The sequence below is a fragment of the Pleuronectes platessa genome, chromosome 3 (genome assembly GCF_947347685.1).
Source record: "Pleuronectes platessa chromosome 3, fPlePla1.1, whole genome shotgun sequence".
NCBI classification, from domain to species: Eukaryota; Metazoa; Chordata; class Actinopteri; order Pleuronectiformes; family Pleuronectidae; genus Pleuronectes; species Pleuronectes platessa.
Genome location: NC_070628.1, coordinates 30,295,161 through 30,311,822, shown reverse-complemented (window position 1 = coordinate 30,311,822; position 16,662 = coordinate 30,295,161). Strand labels below are relative to the sequence as shown.

Genomic DNA, 16,662 nt, shown 5'->3' with positions numbered 1-16,662 from the left:
ATTTGGTTAACTGCCTAAAAAGGGGAAATATATATTGTTTTATTTTTTTCTTATTCTAATTGAATCACATTTCCATGTGATTTAAGGTTTACTGTTTTATGTTGTTCCTGACCTACATTGTGATCAAGTAAGATGCATTTCAGTTCAGTAAATGTTAAATAAAACTGGATCGATAGTAAACTGCTATCACAACCCGAGTAAATTCTGTTTATTGGTTACACGCTCACTTCACATGTTACCAATAAATACCATCACTAATCAGAAGTTATTAGGATCTGAACATCACTGAAGTTTATTTTGTGTTGGTTTGATTCACTCAAAAGTTACAAACGAATCTAGTTTAACTACAATCGAAAACTTGTGGATTGAAATTTAATCAATTTGGGAAATCAGTCTGACAGCAATTTCATACATGTTTTCATTCCTAGAAGCCACAAGATACACAAAGAGACACAGAGTTCAGAATCCAGTTAATCTCCATGTTTTTTTAATGAAAATATATTTTCTGTTTCTAAACCTCTGAACAGTTGATCAGGCTAAATTACTTTATGTATTATCACAAACATTAAAGTCAATATTCTGAGCATTAAAAAAAGAAAAAACAATGTAGTTCTGTTTTCTCAAAATGATTTTGTTGAAAATTATGACATTTATTCCCAGAACTTCTAGTACTGTCTTCTTTAACACTTTGTTATACAAGTCATTTGTAAGTCAATGTTAATCTTTAAATAATTCAAAAGAGAACTTCTCAGTATCCTGTTTGATAGTAGACCTTGATATTAAAGGAAAATACAGTAAGGGCCTTTAAAGTGACAATCGTTACTTTACTGTGAGATTGAAACTGATTTTGTTTGTCTACTTCGTCTGTTGCTAGGACTGAGATCGTGACCGGTGTCAGAAACAACAACATCCTTCACAAGAAGCTCATCAGGGTTCCCTTCTTCCCGACCTGGTGAGGCTGCAGCGCGTGGAACTGAATTACAATCCTGTCAATGAGAGCAGACTGTCAAACATTTACTGAAACATGGAAACAACACGGAACACAACTCAAACTACGTTACCAGTTACGGCCATGTGAGCTAATCTTTGTTTCAAAATGTCCTTGGGCAAGTTACTGAAGATGTACTGGCAGTGTATGAATGATGTATGATGGAGAAAGTTCTGCACATAGATGCACTGTATGAATTTGTGTGTGAATGGCTTAACTTTACAGCAAGGTGCTTTGATTAGTCATGAAGACTAGAAAGATGCTACATAAATACAGTCCCTTAACCATCTTGTGGCCAACTTTCCTGGTCTGGCTTCAGGCCTCACTGGGCCAATATGTGGGAAACAAGATACTATGACCTGCAGGTTGACCTCTACTCAAACTGAATTACATAAAACCTCAGTTTCGGGCAGGATATGAAAAACAAGGGATGCTTCCAAACAAACTGCTTTTAACCTGCAAAAATAGATGTATGACCGACACTATGGATTATTCACACATAACTGGCAGAAGGCTGACAAGCCCCCTATCATGACATCTGAGGTTGACATCTGAGGTGCCTATGAGGTACCTTTAGCCTATTGTAATGCAGGCTACAGGTCGGGGGACAGCGGTGCACTATACTCAGCTCGGTATGCGCTTTCTCATGGGATCAAGGAAGCAAAAGAGCCTACATGTGCAGAACACACAGCCACTTCTGCGACACAGGGGAAACCATACAGATGTGGCACTGACAGTGTTCAAGCACTGACGGACCATTAGAACCAGGCAGAAAACTGATGACAATGATGACTAATTTCCTGACAGGCTTAAAAAACAATTTCTTTGCCCGTTTTGAAGCATCGAATACTAAAGCAAGGGGGAGGATTCAGTACTTCCTGACGGAGAGACCATGGTTAGCCCGGATTGGCAGGAACAGCTCTGACTCCATCACACTGAGCACTGGTTCCCTGCAGGGCTGTGTGCTCAGCCCACTGCTGTTCACACTGCTAACACATGACTGTACAGCCAGATTCAGGGACATTATCATCATCAAATTTGTTGATGACACCACAGTGGTGGGGCTCATCAGCGAAAAAGATGAATCAAGGTACAGGGAAGATATCGAACACCTGAAGAACTGGTGCAGTGACAACAACCTGATGTTCTAAGCTGACACCAGCTAATTTTATTGAATGTCTGAAACAAGTTGAGAATAACGTTCAAATAATGTTTTCTAATTGAATTCAAGCCATTTGGAAAAAGTCCCACGTTGATCGAATTTTTATTCAAGGCTATGCACCGACACATCATGTCCCATAGGTGCTCAACTGGATTAAGGTCAAGGGAACGCATGTGTGCCAATTCAACATAATGCTATAATTTGGACAAACAGTCTTCTCTGCTGATGTTTATTATCAGGGATTTAATTGGGATTTTTGAGGAGGGAGAGCCACTGTCCAATGTCAGGGGATGGCTATATGTGGGGTGGTTTCCATTGTCCACACAGTAGGAAGGCTTATTAGGAACAATTTCTTGTGTTTGTGGATTGAAATTCTATTCACCATAATTGTACTTTCACACAAAGAAATATATCTCAGATTGAACCTAACAGACATGTAAAAACAGTCCCAGCAACTCAAATATTCAGACCCTGTCACTTTTTTCACATTTTGTGTTGCTTCGACGCAGAAGCATGAATCAGCCTTAACCCTGCAGCAATAGGACAACAACTGGGCTTTCCCAGTCCAAGTATCATGTAATTGGAACACTTGAAGTTGGACACTGCCTGTCACCTTGCTTTGGCCAATGCATATTACCTACTTCACCAGAGCTATGTCCGCCTTGCAGCAGAGTATGGCCAGCTGCAGCAGCCAGTCTAGAAATCGAATGGCTACTTTACTAGCCATCTTCAGAACTAAACTAAGCAACCTGTAAACGAGTCTACTTCACGTCCTGGTCAGAACTATCCTTTCTGTGGTGTTCCTGACCATTACTTATCTGTCTGTCCAGATTTTCTGCAGGTATGAAAGGATGCTGTCCGTAAATAGATCAAAAAAAGATGGCACTACTTGAGATGTGCATATGAGCACAGTGCCTTGGATAATATCTACAAAAACATTGCCCAAAATGCAAAGGAAAACACCTGGGAGTCCTTTATATTTTTTACACCTGGTTCAGTTCACTCGATCCAGACCGTAGAAAGAATGTGATTACAAGAGGACTGAGAGACCCTCATTCTCAGACAGTCTAAATCCAGTTCTTACAGCTTTCACACCAGGCCAAACAAAGTGAAACTTAGCAGGTCAGCTGTGACAGCTCACTAACAGTTTGTCCTGTGCCATACTGTCAGCCGTCTCTCAACAGCGAGCTAGATTGATTGACTAATATTTAAACTACTGTATGCTCTGCGATGAGATGGATTGATTGTCTTCAATAGCCTTGTTTAGCTAGGGCTTGTTTAAAAATGTGCTGCATACAGAATAAGAGATGCAAGAATAATTTGAGTTCACCACATATAGACAACTCTGTTACATAACCAAGAAATACAACTATAGAGAACAGGTCTTTTGAATTTGTGAATAAATGAAAATATCATCAAATAAAAGTTTGATCAAGAGCAGGCCTTGTTCTCCAGACTGTGCTTTTACTACTCTAAAATAACCTGATGGTGCAGTGTGTTTGGAGGCAGAGCTCACCTGTCTTCAGTCAGACCAAGTTCTCTGGTCAGGAACTCAAAGATCTTGGCACTGTGCTCCTTGTTCTTCTCAGCGGAGTCTGTCACACCGATGGCAGACACTGAAAGCATCAGGCATGGAGAGCAAGAACCTGCCATCAGCATTGGCAGCCCAGGTTTCACCACCACATTCATCCTCTGTAAGACAACCACCAAGACAACATTAGTGAGGCGGAGTCAGTATAACAAAGACCATCATAATGGGAGCTTGAGCACAAATTACACATAGATATGAGAGGTTTGAGTTAAAGGGGACATATTATGAAAATTCCACTTTTGTAGTGCTTCTACACGTTAATTTGGGTATCTGGCATGTCTACTGTCCCAAAAACTCTGGAAAAAAACAACTCCAGCAATTGGTTGTGGTTCCTCTATGTCAGAAACTATACGCTAGAGTGCGTCGAATGGGGTGAATTGACGTCACAGTCAGTCTACATGGCATAGCCCCCCCCCCCCCCGGAGGCGGAGATCTGGCGGAGGAGGAGACCGGGGTAAGTTACGAGCCACAGCCCCCTCCTCAGCTCGGGGCTGAGAAGCTGGGAAGCTAGCCAGCTGGGACGCTAAATAGCCGGGGAGCGGGGTGAGAGGCCGAGTTCTGGCCGAGAAGCAGAGCCTGCGGTCGGGGTAAGTTACAAGCCACAGCCCCCTCCTCAACTCGGGGCTGAGAAGCTGGGAAGCTAGCCAGCTGGGACGCTAACCAGCCGGGGAGCGGAGTGAGAGGCCGAGTTCTGGCCGAGAAGCAGAGCCTGCGCTCGGGATAAGTTACGAGCCACAGCTCCCTCCTCAGCTCGGGCTCGCTGGGTGATGTCCTCGGGCTGCTGGCTCCATGTCAGCGGCTCGCTTCTGGTGGACGTGTCGGTGTTTGTTCCAGGGCCGTGTCGGTGTTTGTTTAAGGGTAAAAAGGGTGCTGTTTAAAATGATCCTTGTGGTATTTTGACCAAAAAATGTTAAAGACATTTCATTAAGACCCCAAGGCCATATCAACTGTAGTAAAATGGGCATAATATGTCCCCTTTAATTCTCTTGTGTGTCAAAGCCAACCAACATGGCCTTAAATCAGGGGTGTCCAAACTTGTTATCCCGAGGCCACATACAAAAAAAATCTGAAGGTCTGGGCCACTCACGCCGCCACGCCCCCCTGCCCTGGAGCGGACCGTTGACGGTGCGCCTCAATTGCGTCGCTCAGGGCGGTGGGCGTGGCGGCGTTCTGAGGGACAGCTGGCAGGTCAGGGGTGAGTTGGGCGCTACCTAGTGTCTTATCTGAGAAATACAATACAGTGGGCCACAGTCCATTACATTAAAATTCATTTAGCTGACGCTTTAATCCAAAGCGATTTACAATCAATGCATTCAAGGGTACCCGGGGGTACAAACCCCGAACAAGAAGAATCAAGAAAGAACAATTTTTTCAAAAATATAGCAACATTTCAAAGTGCTATAAGTAAGTGCCATTTAAGTGTTACTAAATTGTTTTTTGTTTTTTTTAGGCGGGCCAATTTAAAATGGATAGCGGGCCGCAGATGGCCCACGGGCTGTAGTTTGGACACCCCTGCCTTAAATCAACATCTGAACTCTTACCTCACCTTGTTATAGTATAGTATAGACACCCTGAGTTAAGTGATGAAGTCAAAAACAAGTGAGGTTAGTCAACAAAATAGGAGTTGACTTGCGTTCTAATCAAATGATGCGTCACATGGACTATTAGTTGGCAGAACTAGTCTTTAACATGTGTTATGTGCAAATGTGTTTTCCTTTCAGTCTGTGGCTTTACTTACCTACATGCATTTACAACTGTAAACAATTCTTACACCTGTATTAAAAGTGTCTCATTATACTGTCGGGTTACACCCAGTCTAAAACATGTTGTGTTCAGAGCTGATGATGCGAGTGTTGTGTTCTTAAACAATGACAATTTTATATGAATGCTTATGCTGTGATTTACTACTGCTGTATCATCCCTTACCAGTAAGTGTCACTGTGAGACTATAGAGAGAGTAAAAGAAGAAGGAGCTACAGTAGGTAGAGAGTACAGGAGCGTTTATGTGAGAGAAGCAGAATGTGTGTGTAAGGGAAACATGTAGCCATGTCGGCATTGTTAGCAGTTGCTAAATAAAACCCTTAACAGTTCAAGAACCATACACTTGTCTCCTATGCTTGACTCACACAAAATGTGAAAAAAGGGATGAGCGCTTCATTACCAAGTCCAACACTCTTTCTTCATTACATTGGCGAGTCGCCAATACTATTTGAAACATAGTGGAAAATCTTTGATAACCACATGCTACTGATTAACGCTAGAGGAGAAACATGGCCAGATGGAAGGCGATGTGCAGTCTTACTTCATTGCTTGAGACCCGAGGACCAACGGCTATTCTACACTCCTCCAGAACAAGGTACAACAACGATGTTACCAATAATCGGCTTGAAAAGTAGTTTACTTGTTGGCTTGCAGACACACATTCATACGTCGTCTCCAAAGAGCTGATGAAACCACAACCCAATGTGGATGCTTTGTAAGCTACACCATGTGCAAAAAAAAAATATTCAGAAACCTCAGGGAGAGCCACATGTGAGTGATCCCTCTACCAGGACGGACAGAAGTGCAATCGATGCCACATGTAATTGAGAACATCAGAAAAAATGTGTGTGTATGAGTATTTACAAAATTGATTAGAAGCAGGCTGTGCAAAGACCTCTAGAGCAGGGGTGTCAAACTCATTTTAGTTACCCCCTGAAACACTTTGCGTACTCCGTACCCCAGTTTGGTTTTTGAACACTGTGTCGTGTTTATCACTGACCGGCGGCTTCACGGGAACGAGCTCTGATCTCACTGTAGAGTTAAAGACTCTACAGCTTGTCCAAAATGCTGCAGCACGTGTCCTGACGAGAACAAAGAAAAGAGAGCACATTTCTCCAGTATTAGCATCGCTACACTGGCTTCCAGTTAAATCTAGAATAGAATTTAAAATTCTCCTCCTCACCTTCAAGGCCCTTAATAATATGGTGCCATTTTACCTTAAAGAGCTGTTAGTACCTTATAAACCCGCTAGAGCACTCCGCTCCCAGAATTCAGGCCTACTTGTCGTCCCTAAAGTCTCTAAAAGTAGAGTAGGAGCCAGAGCTTTTAGCCATCAAGCTCCTCTGCTGTGGAATAAACTACCACTTTCAGTTCGGGAGGCAGACACAATCTGTTCGTTTAAGAGTAGGCTCAAAACCTTCCTTTTTGATAAAGCTTATAGTTAGAGCTAATTAGTGCGGTAGAACGTTACTTGTTCTATTTTATGACACATGTTACACGGAGCTTCTCTTTCCAGCTTCTCCTTCCTCTTCTCCATCCCTATCCCCCTTCCCCGGAATCCCTCTGCTGTATCACCCGCAGATCCAGGGCCTCTGTGGCCGCACCATGGATTGCGGTTTGTTGATCGCGCACCGGGGGTCGCTGTGGTGGATCCAGTGTGGCGGATTCTGTGTTGTGTGGGCTGATCGTGGTGGTGATGGCGGACCCTGTGTCGCATTGGCATCGGGTACGGGCATTGGACCAGGACCGCGGCGGCGGCTCGTGGTGGGTGGCGGTGGACGGTGACTGAGGACTGGAGTGGCGTTCTGGTCTGGATGGTGGATCGTGGTCCTGCTGGTTGCTGACCATGGACTGTGATCGCAGCTGAACTGCTTGGCATGTCATGTTGGGGTTGTCCTTCGGGATGCTTACCCTCATCAAATGCTGCTAGAGACTTTAATCTTTAATCTTGATGATGTTTTCCTGCACGTGGCATCTATTGCACTTCTGTCCGTCCTGGGAGAGGGATCCCTCACATGTGGCTCTCTCTGAGGTTTCTACGTATTTTTACCTGTTAAAAGGGTTTTTAGTAGTTTTTCCTTACTCTTGCTGAGGGTTAAGGACAGAGGATGTCACACCCTGTTAAAGCACAATGAGATGAATTGTGATTTGTGAATATGGGCTATACAAATCAAATTTGATTGATTGATTGACTGTGTGTCTCTCTGAGCGAATGAGTGGGGGCGGAGGCTCGGGGCCTGAGTGTGTGTGCTGTCTGCGGAAACACACAAACATTTGCTGCTCCTGGTATTTCATGCTGGCCTGATACGATGATGATTCAACAAATTAATGTGAACTTGAGTTCACTGTTCGCGAAAAATATTCCCGACATACACTACACTGTAGCTACAGGGCGCCGCTGCAGAGCCGCGGGCGCCGACCCCTGGCTGCGGCGAAAGAACGATTTGTTTATTGTTCCACCGTTAAAAAGATGCGGACGTCAAAACATTAGTTCCTTCTCACATTTCCCCCTCCCGGTCGCGCGCCTGTTGGGGCATGTTTTTTCACAAAAAAAAGCATAATGGAAGGTAAATTATTGTGAGTAATGGTAAAGTATCTGAGTAGACATATTATTTATCAAGCCGTTGATTATTTGCCGTTTTAAGGAACTTGAAGAGGAAGGAGAAGCTGGAAAGAGAAGCTCCATGTGGTGGCCACATTGTACATCTAAGAGCAGGTCTAAGATTAGCCTGGACTAGCTCAAACTTTAAGATTTATTGTAAAGAAAGGTTTTAATCCTACTCTTAAATGTACAGATGGTGTCTGCCTCCCAAACTGAAACTGGGAGATGATTTCACAGGAGACAAGCTAGATAGCTAAAAGCTCTGGCTCCTACTCTGCTTTTAGATACATTATGGACAACAATTAAGCCTGAACTCAGGGATTGCAGTGCTCTAGTGTGGTGATATGGTACTATGAGCTCTTTAAAAAATATATCCTTTTCTAGATGTCTACCTGAAAGTGCTGTAGATAAATTTAGGGTTAGGGGCTAGAGATGGTATTTTATATCTAATAGTTAAACATTTTATAATTTAAGAAGGTGATTAAGATATTGCTATTCAGGCATGGAGGAATACTGGGTTCGATGGAGCTGTGACTCTCTGTCAGCCTGGCTACAGTGCTGTAGAGAAACCTTGGGTTTGTTTTAATTTTCTTCTAATGGTGTGGAGTAGTAGCTCTAGCTTTGTTGAGGGCCTTCTTATATGCTTTAACACTATTCTTCCATGCTAGGAGATATTCAACACAGTTGTTGGAGCTCCACTTCCTTTCTAGTTTTCTTGACACTTGTTTTAATTCATGTGTGTTGGAATTATACAGGGAGCTAATTTACTATGTTTTCGATGCTTCTTTTATAGAGGCACTACAGAGTTTAATTTGAATCGTAATGAGTTTACAGGGCTATCGAGAAGATGGTCAATCTCAGTGGAGCTAGGGTTTTTAAAGAATTCGCGGTTATGTCAACGGACAGTAAGGGATTAAATATAATAGGAATTATTTCCTTAAATTTAGCTACAGCACTATCAGGTACACATCTAGAAAATTTGTTTTTCATTGATGGTGTGTAGTCTGATAATGAGAAACCTAAGGTTATTAAATTATGGTCTGACAGAATCGGTTCATGTGGAAGTACTATCAGATGTTCAATTTTGACACCGTACGATGGCAAAAGGTCAAGTTATAGCGTTGTTTTGCTAAATTGAAAAATGAAAATATTTGGGCGCCAGACAGGGCTTCTTCATCTGTCAAAATTTTGATATATCCTCGTAAGAGATTAAACCAGGATAGCTTATTTACTTAAGTACAACAGACCGCAACAAAAATGTAAATCACAATCAATTCTGTTGATCAATATATATTCAATTGAATTATTCAAATCAACAATCAAATCAAAGAGGTATGATTAATAAACAGACAAGGATCTCATTCACCAAAAATATTCAGTAATAAATAGCAAAAAATATAATTTCCAAATGAGAAAAGGGTCATCACGCTCCCGAAAACGCGGTGTTTTGTTTATTGAATAAGTGTTTATCTGAAAGTTTGTCGTGTTCGTCTGTCTGCGTCGGATTACAAGTACAGTCAACAGGCTCTGTTAGACATCTGCAAGATTAACAACGTGTTGGATACTACAACAGAGACAACCATCAAGGAGCTCGGATAACTCCGCCAGCCCGTGATTACACCGGACCCGACTGTGACTACAGCCCCGATAAAGAGACGTCGGAAACGGTGTGCAAGGAAGCAGAAGAGGGGCAAGCGCGGAGGTATCCGAGCTAGGCTAGCGGCTAGCCCGACTCGCCCAGCCATACCATCCATCACCATGGCCAACGTACGATCCTTAGACAATAAAATGGATCATATAAGACTGCTGAGGTCAGCGAATCGGACAGTGAGTAATTTCTGTGTGCTTGTTTTCACTGAAACATGGCTTAATGACAACATCCCCGACTCTGCTGTACATCTTGAGCAGTTAACATTCTATCGTGCGGACAGAGCCCTCGTTAACGGAGGTAAACAACGCGGTGGAGGAGTTTGTGTTTACATACCTGATGCGTGGTGCCAGGACGCTGTTCTGTTTCCTCCTCCTCCTCTCGGCTCGCTCCTTGTACTCAGTAGAACACAAGACGTGGCGCTTACAGTCAGAACTACTGACACCTAAATCTTCCCATTAAAAAATAACCTTAACTAACCCTCTGAGCTTCAACTAGTTCATTTTAAGTGTGAACTGGGGTGCGGGCATCAAGGCTAAGGACGCCAACAAACTGAAAAAACTGATTAGGAAGGCAGAGTCTGTGGTTGGCTCTAAGCTTGTCACCCTGGAGGAGGTGGTGGAGGACAGGATGCTGGCAAAACTGCTGGCAATCATGGACAATCCCTCTCACCCCCTCCACAAAACACTGGACAAGCTAAGGAGCAGCTTCAGCCACAGACTCATTCAACCCCGCTGCTCTAAGGAACGATACAGGAAATCGTTCCTCCCAACCGCAATAAGACTATACAACTCCTCTACCTCTGTCAGAGCCACCATCACAGAACTGATCTAAATATACCTGTCTCAATTCATCATTTTATACAATAATATTGTCTTTTGCACACTCTGTCTACATATTCTTACACTCACAGTATATTATATTATCTATTGTATCGCCAAATACTTATATTTATACCCGTACTATATATCATATATTATATCATACTCTTTGTATATTCTTTGTATATATAAGTCTATATACACATTTTATTTATACATGTGTACATGTTATTATTATTATATTTTACTATTATTATTATTATATATACTGTTGCTGCTATTATTACTATATACTGCTATTATATTGGTATAATTACTATCATATATAAATATATATTATATACTATATATACTGTACTATTTTTGATATACTGTCTAACAATAACATTACCATAATATCATCAGTACTATTACCATCATCTGCCACTGCACCTTATCTACCTATTTTATCTTGTGTTTCTGTTTTTATTCTTTCTACCGCAATATTTTATATTTTATATTTTATTCTATTGTATTGTATTTTATTGTATTCAAATGTACCGGCTGCTATGACGACTTAATTTCCCCTCGGGGATGAATAAAGTAATCTATCTATCTATCTATCTAACGCTGCAAACAGCTTCTGAACACTAATCAGCATTGAGAGGCAGAAGTAGAAGGGCTGGATCATTACACTCCTGTGACCAATCCTGCATGAGACTGCGCTTAGGCCCGCCTTTCTCATTAGCATACGGACACAGAAATGTGGAAATAAATAAATGTGGAAATATATTTAAGACATTTATTTATACATTTCTGTATTTATTTATTTCTGTATTTATTTATTTATTTCCTTTTTTATTTATTCATTTATTTAATATTTATTTATTTATTTACACTTAAGTCATGTATGGTCCTCCATAATGACAGGATGTTTTGAGGACAGGAAGAATAAAGTTGAAATGAAGCATATTTGTGCAATACACCCCAATTAAATATAACAACAAGGGCTCATTCACTATGTATGCGGCAACATAAGCCGTTTTCAGACATGACTTCCGAGTAAAATTCGGAGAATTGACAACAGACTTCAGCGGCAGTATACCGCCAGCCGCCCTTTGAATTGTTTCTGCGCCTCTATTTGTGCCTTTATGGTAAGGCAGTAGGATAGTTGGAGTGGCAAAAAATGAACAAAACATAATTATATTTTAGTTAGTCTCTCAGTTCATATATTATTTTCTTCATGGCGTTTATGCTCATAGCATGTGTTTTTACTACACAATGACAGAGACAATTAAATTAAATTAAACAAAGCTGGGTTGTGTTTGTCTAGCTGTGGAGTTCATTTCCAGTATACTTCCCTGTAGCATTTTATTGACGGGTATATCGCGTGTCCCGAACTGAAAATTGTGTTTGCAATCAGCAACAGGCGTCAGGCACACGCTGTAAAGCAACGTGAACATTGAGTGCTACGCGCATGTGAGGACTCTCTCCAATAAAAAGGACAGAGGTGGAAATACAACTCACGTCCTCTGGTTTTCCCAGAGCAGCTGCAGTGCTGCTACACAGCTTCATCATGAAGTCCTCAGAGAAGGAGCTGACCGGCAGGTTCGTTTGTAGCTCGATGAAAGGCATCTTAAACACTCTTCTATATTTCACAGCGCTCCCAGTTCAGTGTGAGGACGATGTCGGCCGACAATATAAAACCTATGGATGAGACACGATAACGGACCGTACTTCTTCCGGTTGACATTTTCGAAATACACGTTTTGCGTGTCAGGATTTAACCAACTTGCTGCCGCTACTTGTTATATTGATTTTTATTGAAATGAGACAGTCATATTTTCCTGCTTTCGGATGGTGGATTTGTGTATGCATTCAATGCTACTATTTAAGTCAACCTCTTATTTTGAAAATGCAACCGGACGCTGTGACCCCGCTATGAAGCCTGCAGGATCCCTTAATTTGGCATTACTTTAAAAGTACATTAAAGTACACGAAGAAACCTTAACTCAAGTAACACCACAGTTTAAAATACTCACTTAAAGGGATTCCAACCAGGGGCAATGTCTAATAAACAGCAGACACAGGGAGAGTCTCCATCGGAACGTGTGGAAATTTACCGAGTGTGTCCTGATAATGTTTCCTAGTGGAAGCATATACAGTGCCTTGCATAAGTATTCACCCCCCTTGGACTTTTTCCCATTATGTACTGTTACTAACTGGAATTCAAATAGACTTAAATAAACTTTTTCCCGTTTGATCAACAAAACATGCATAGTACTTTGGAGGTGCAAAATAAATTTTATTGTGACACAAACAATAATGAGAACAAAAAAGTTGACATCTGTTGGGTGCATAAGTATTCACCCCCCTGTGTCAATACTTGGTAGAACCCCCTTTCGCTGCAATTACAGCTGCAAGTCTTTTGGGGTATGTCTCTACCAGCTTTGCACATCTAGAGATGGAAAGGTTTGTCCATTCTTCTTGGCAAAAAAGATGAAGCTCAGTCAGATTGGATGGAGACCGTCTGTGAACCGCAATCTTCAAGTCTTGCCATAGATTCTCTATTGGATTGAGGTCTGGGCTTTGACTGGGCCATTTTAAGACATTAACATTCTTTAATCCAAACCATTCCTTTGTAGCTCTGGCTGTATGTTTAGGGTCATTGTCCTGCTGGAAGATGAACCTCCGCCCCAGTCTCAAGTCTTTTGCAGACTGCATCAGATTTTCTTCAAGGATTTCCCTGTATTTGGCTCCATCCATCTTTCCCTCTATTCTGACCAGTTTCCCTGTACCTGCTGAAGAGAAGCATCCCCACAGCATGATGCTACCACCACCATGTTTCACTGTTGGGATGGTGTGCTCAGGGTGATGGGCAGTGTTGGGTTTTCGCCACACATAGCGTTTTGCATTGAGGCCAAAAAGTTCAATTTTGGTCTCATCTGACCAGAGCACCTTCTTCCACATGTTTGCTGTGTCTCCCACATGGCTTCTGGCAAACTCCAAACGGGATTTTTTATGGATCCCTTTCAACAATGGCTTTCTTCTTGCCACTCTTCCATAAAGGCCAGATTTGTGGAGTAGACGACTAATAGTTGTCCTGTGGACAGATTCTCCCACCTCAGCTGTGGATCTCTGCAGCTCCTCCAGAGTAACCATGGGCCTCCTGGTTGCTTCTCTGATTAATTTTCTCCTTGTCCGACTCTTCAGTTTGGGTGGACAGCCTCCTCTTGGTAGGTTTGCGGTTGTGCCATATTCTTTCCATTTTCTTATGATGGATTTTATGGTGCTCAGAGAGATGTTCAAAGCTCTGGATATTTTTTTATAACCTAACCCTGCTTCATATTTCTCCACAACTTTATCCCTGACCTGTTTGGTGAGCTCCTTGGTCTTCATGATGCTGTTTGTTCAGTAATGATCTCCAACAAACTCTGAGTTCGTCACAGAACAGGTGTATTTATACTGAGATTAAATTGCAGACAGGTGGACCCTATTTACTAATTATGTGACTTGCAAATGTGACTTGTGAATGCAATTGGTTGCACCAGATCTTTGTTAGGGGTTTCACAGTAAAGGGGGTGAATACATATGCACTCAACACTTTTCAGATTTTTATTTGTAAATAATTGTGAAATCCATGTAATATTTCCCCCCACTTCCAAATGATGCACTATTTTGTGTTGGTCCATTACATAAACTCACGATGAAATAAATTTTAATCTGTGGTTATACCATGACAAAATGTAGAAAAGTCCAAAGGGGGTGAATACTTATGCAAGGCACTGTATAATGAGAATAAAATTGGGCCGAGCACAGAGCCCTGTGGAACACCATGGTTAACTTTGGTGCGCACAGATGACTCATCATTAATTTGCACGAATTGGGAGCGATCAGAAAAATACGATTTAAACCAGTTAAGGGCGGTTCCATTAATGTTAATTAACTGTTTGAGTCTTTGTAATAAAATTTGATGGTCAATTGTGTCGAATGCTGCACTGAGATCTAACAGAACGAGGACAGACACAAGTCCCTGATCTGAGGCTATTAAAAGGTCATTAGTGACTTTTGCCAAGGCTGTCTCTGTACTATGACTGGCTCTAAACCCCGACTGAAAGTCTTCATATATGTTATTTTCCTGGAGAAACTCACACAGCTGATTGGCTACAACTTTTTCTAAGATTTTAGACATGAAGGGGAGATTAGATATTGGCCTGTAATTGGCTAAAACCTCTGGGTCTAGAGTGGGTTTTTTGAGTAGGGGTTTGATTACAGCTATTTTAAAAGACTGTGGTACATAACCTGATGATAATGACAGATTGATAATGTTAAGTAACGAACTATCAATTAGGGGCAGAATTTCTTTAAGTCATTTTGTAGGAATGGGATCTAAGATACAGGTTGTTGGTTTAGAACCTGAGATTATTTTGGTAAACTGATCACGGGTGATCAGAGAGAAGCTATCTAAGTAATGGGTAGGATTCTCAGCCGTTTCTGAGATCTCTGTTGTTGGGAGGGTATTAGTGCCAATTGAGGGCAGGAGATGGTTGATTTTATTTCTAATAGTTTGAATTTTATCATTAAAAAAGGTCATAAAGATATTGCTATTTAGGGATCGAGGAATAATGGGAGGTGTGACTCTCTGTCAGCCTGGCTACAGTGCTGAAGAGAAACCTGGGGTTGTTTCTATTCTCTTCTATTAGTTTTGAATAGTAGGCGGCTCATGCTTTGTGGAGAGCCTTTTTATATTCTTTAACACTATTCTTCCAGTCTATTCGATTTTCAACATGGTTGCCCGAGCGCCACTTCCTTTCTAGTTTTCTTGATAACTGTTTTAACTCATTTGTCTGGGAATTATACCACGGAGCTAATTTACTATGTTTGACATTTTTCTTTTTTAGAGGCGCTATTGAGTCTAATGTTAATCGTAATGAGTCTGCAGAGCTATCAACGAGGTGGTCGATCTCAATGGAGCTCAGGTTTTTAAAGAATTTGTTGTTTATATCTACTGCTAATACGGGTTTAAATGTAATTGGAATTATTTCCTTAAATTTAGCTACAGCACTATCAGGTAGACATCTAGAAAATGAATTTTTTATTAGTGGCATATATTCAGTTATTGAAAAATCAAAGGTTATTAAATTATGGTCTGATAGAACTGGATTGCGCGGAAGTACTGTTAAATTTTCAATTCGGACACCGTACGATAATACCAAGTCAAGTGTGTGGTTACAACAATGAGTAGGTTTGTGCACACACTGACTGAAACCAATAGAGTCTAGTATTGAAATAAATGCTACGCTAAGGCAATCTTTATTATTGTCAACATGAAGAATATTAAAGTCACCAACAATAATAATTTTATCGGTCTTTAGGACTAAGTTTGATAAAAACTCAGGGAATTCCTTTAAAAATTCAGAATAAGCCACCGGAGCACGGTAAACTACAGCAAATATGATTGGCTGTTGGTGTTTCCTAGATTGGCATGGAAGACTAAGAACCAGACATTCAAATGATTTGTAGCTGAGTTTAGGTTTAGGATTAATTGATAGACTGGAGTTAAAAATGGCAGCAACTCCACCTCCTCGCCCAATTTCTCTGGGAACCTGTGAATTTATATGACTGGGGGGAGTAGATTCATTTAGACTGACATATTCATCAGGATGCAGCCACGTCTCAGTAAGGGACAATAAATCTATGTTGTAATCGGAGACTATTTCATTAACTAAAAGAGCCTTTTTTGACAGTGATCTAATGTTTAAAAGACCACATTTAAAAGTCTGGGTTTCCTGTGTTGTTTCAGAGGTTGTTTTAATTTGTCTTAGATTTTTGTGTGGAGTTCTCGCTCTGTTTTTGTTTAATTTCAATAATTTAATCGGACGGTGAACAGAAACAATCTCTATGGGGTTGTGTGACTGATCCAGAGGGAGCGCAGAGAAGTGTTTAGCACTGCAGCTCTGCTTCCTGGTCCCAACTATGGGTTGTCATGTTATAGACTGAGTAATATTCCTAGATAGAGCTGCTCCATCCCAAGTGGGATGAACGCCGTCTCTCCTAACAAGACCAGGTTTTCTCAAAAAAGTTAGCCAATTATCTATAAAGCCCACACC

At 41.3% G+C, this 16,662-nt stretch overlaps 1 protein-coding gene across 1 annotated transcript; it reads right to left on the bottom strand.

Moving 5' to 3' along the window:
* Positions 1-465: 465 nt before the first annotated feature.
* On the bottom strand, positions 466-12,286 carry ddt (D-dopachrome tautomerase). The gene is made up of 3 exons (XM_053419173.1): positions 12,080-12,286; positions 3,667-3,842; positions 466-986 (listed from the first exon to the last, which is right to left on the bottom strand). The coding sequence occupies exons 1-3, from the start codon at positions 12,185-12,187 to the stop codon at positions 914-916; spliced, it is 357 nt and encodes a 118-aa protein (XP_053275148.1). The 5' UTR covers positions 12,188-12,286; the 3' UTR covers positions 466-913.
* Between the last annotated feature and the right edge of the window lie 4,376 nt (positions 12,287-16,662).

Bases quoted from the DNA above. Each gene is read 5' to 3' on its own strand.
- ddt (XM_053419173.1), bottom strand. From the start codon at position 12,187: ATGCCTTTCATCGAGCTACAAACGAACCTGCCGGTCAGCTCCTTCTCT. The intron at 3,843-12,079 runs GTGAGTTGTATT...GTTGTCTTACAG, and splicing joins CTCTGGGAAAACCAGAGGAC to AGGATGAATGTGGTGGTGAA. The intron at 987-3,666 runs GTGAGCTCTGCC...TCTCATTGACAG, and splicing joins CTTGGTCTGACTGAAGACAG to GATTGTAATTCAGTTCCACG.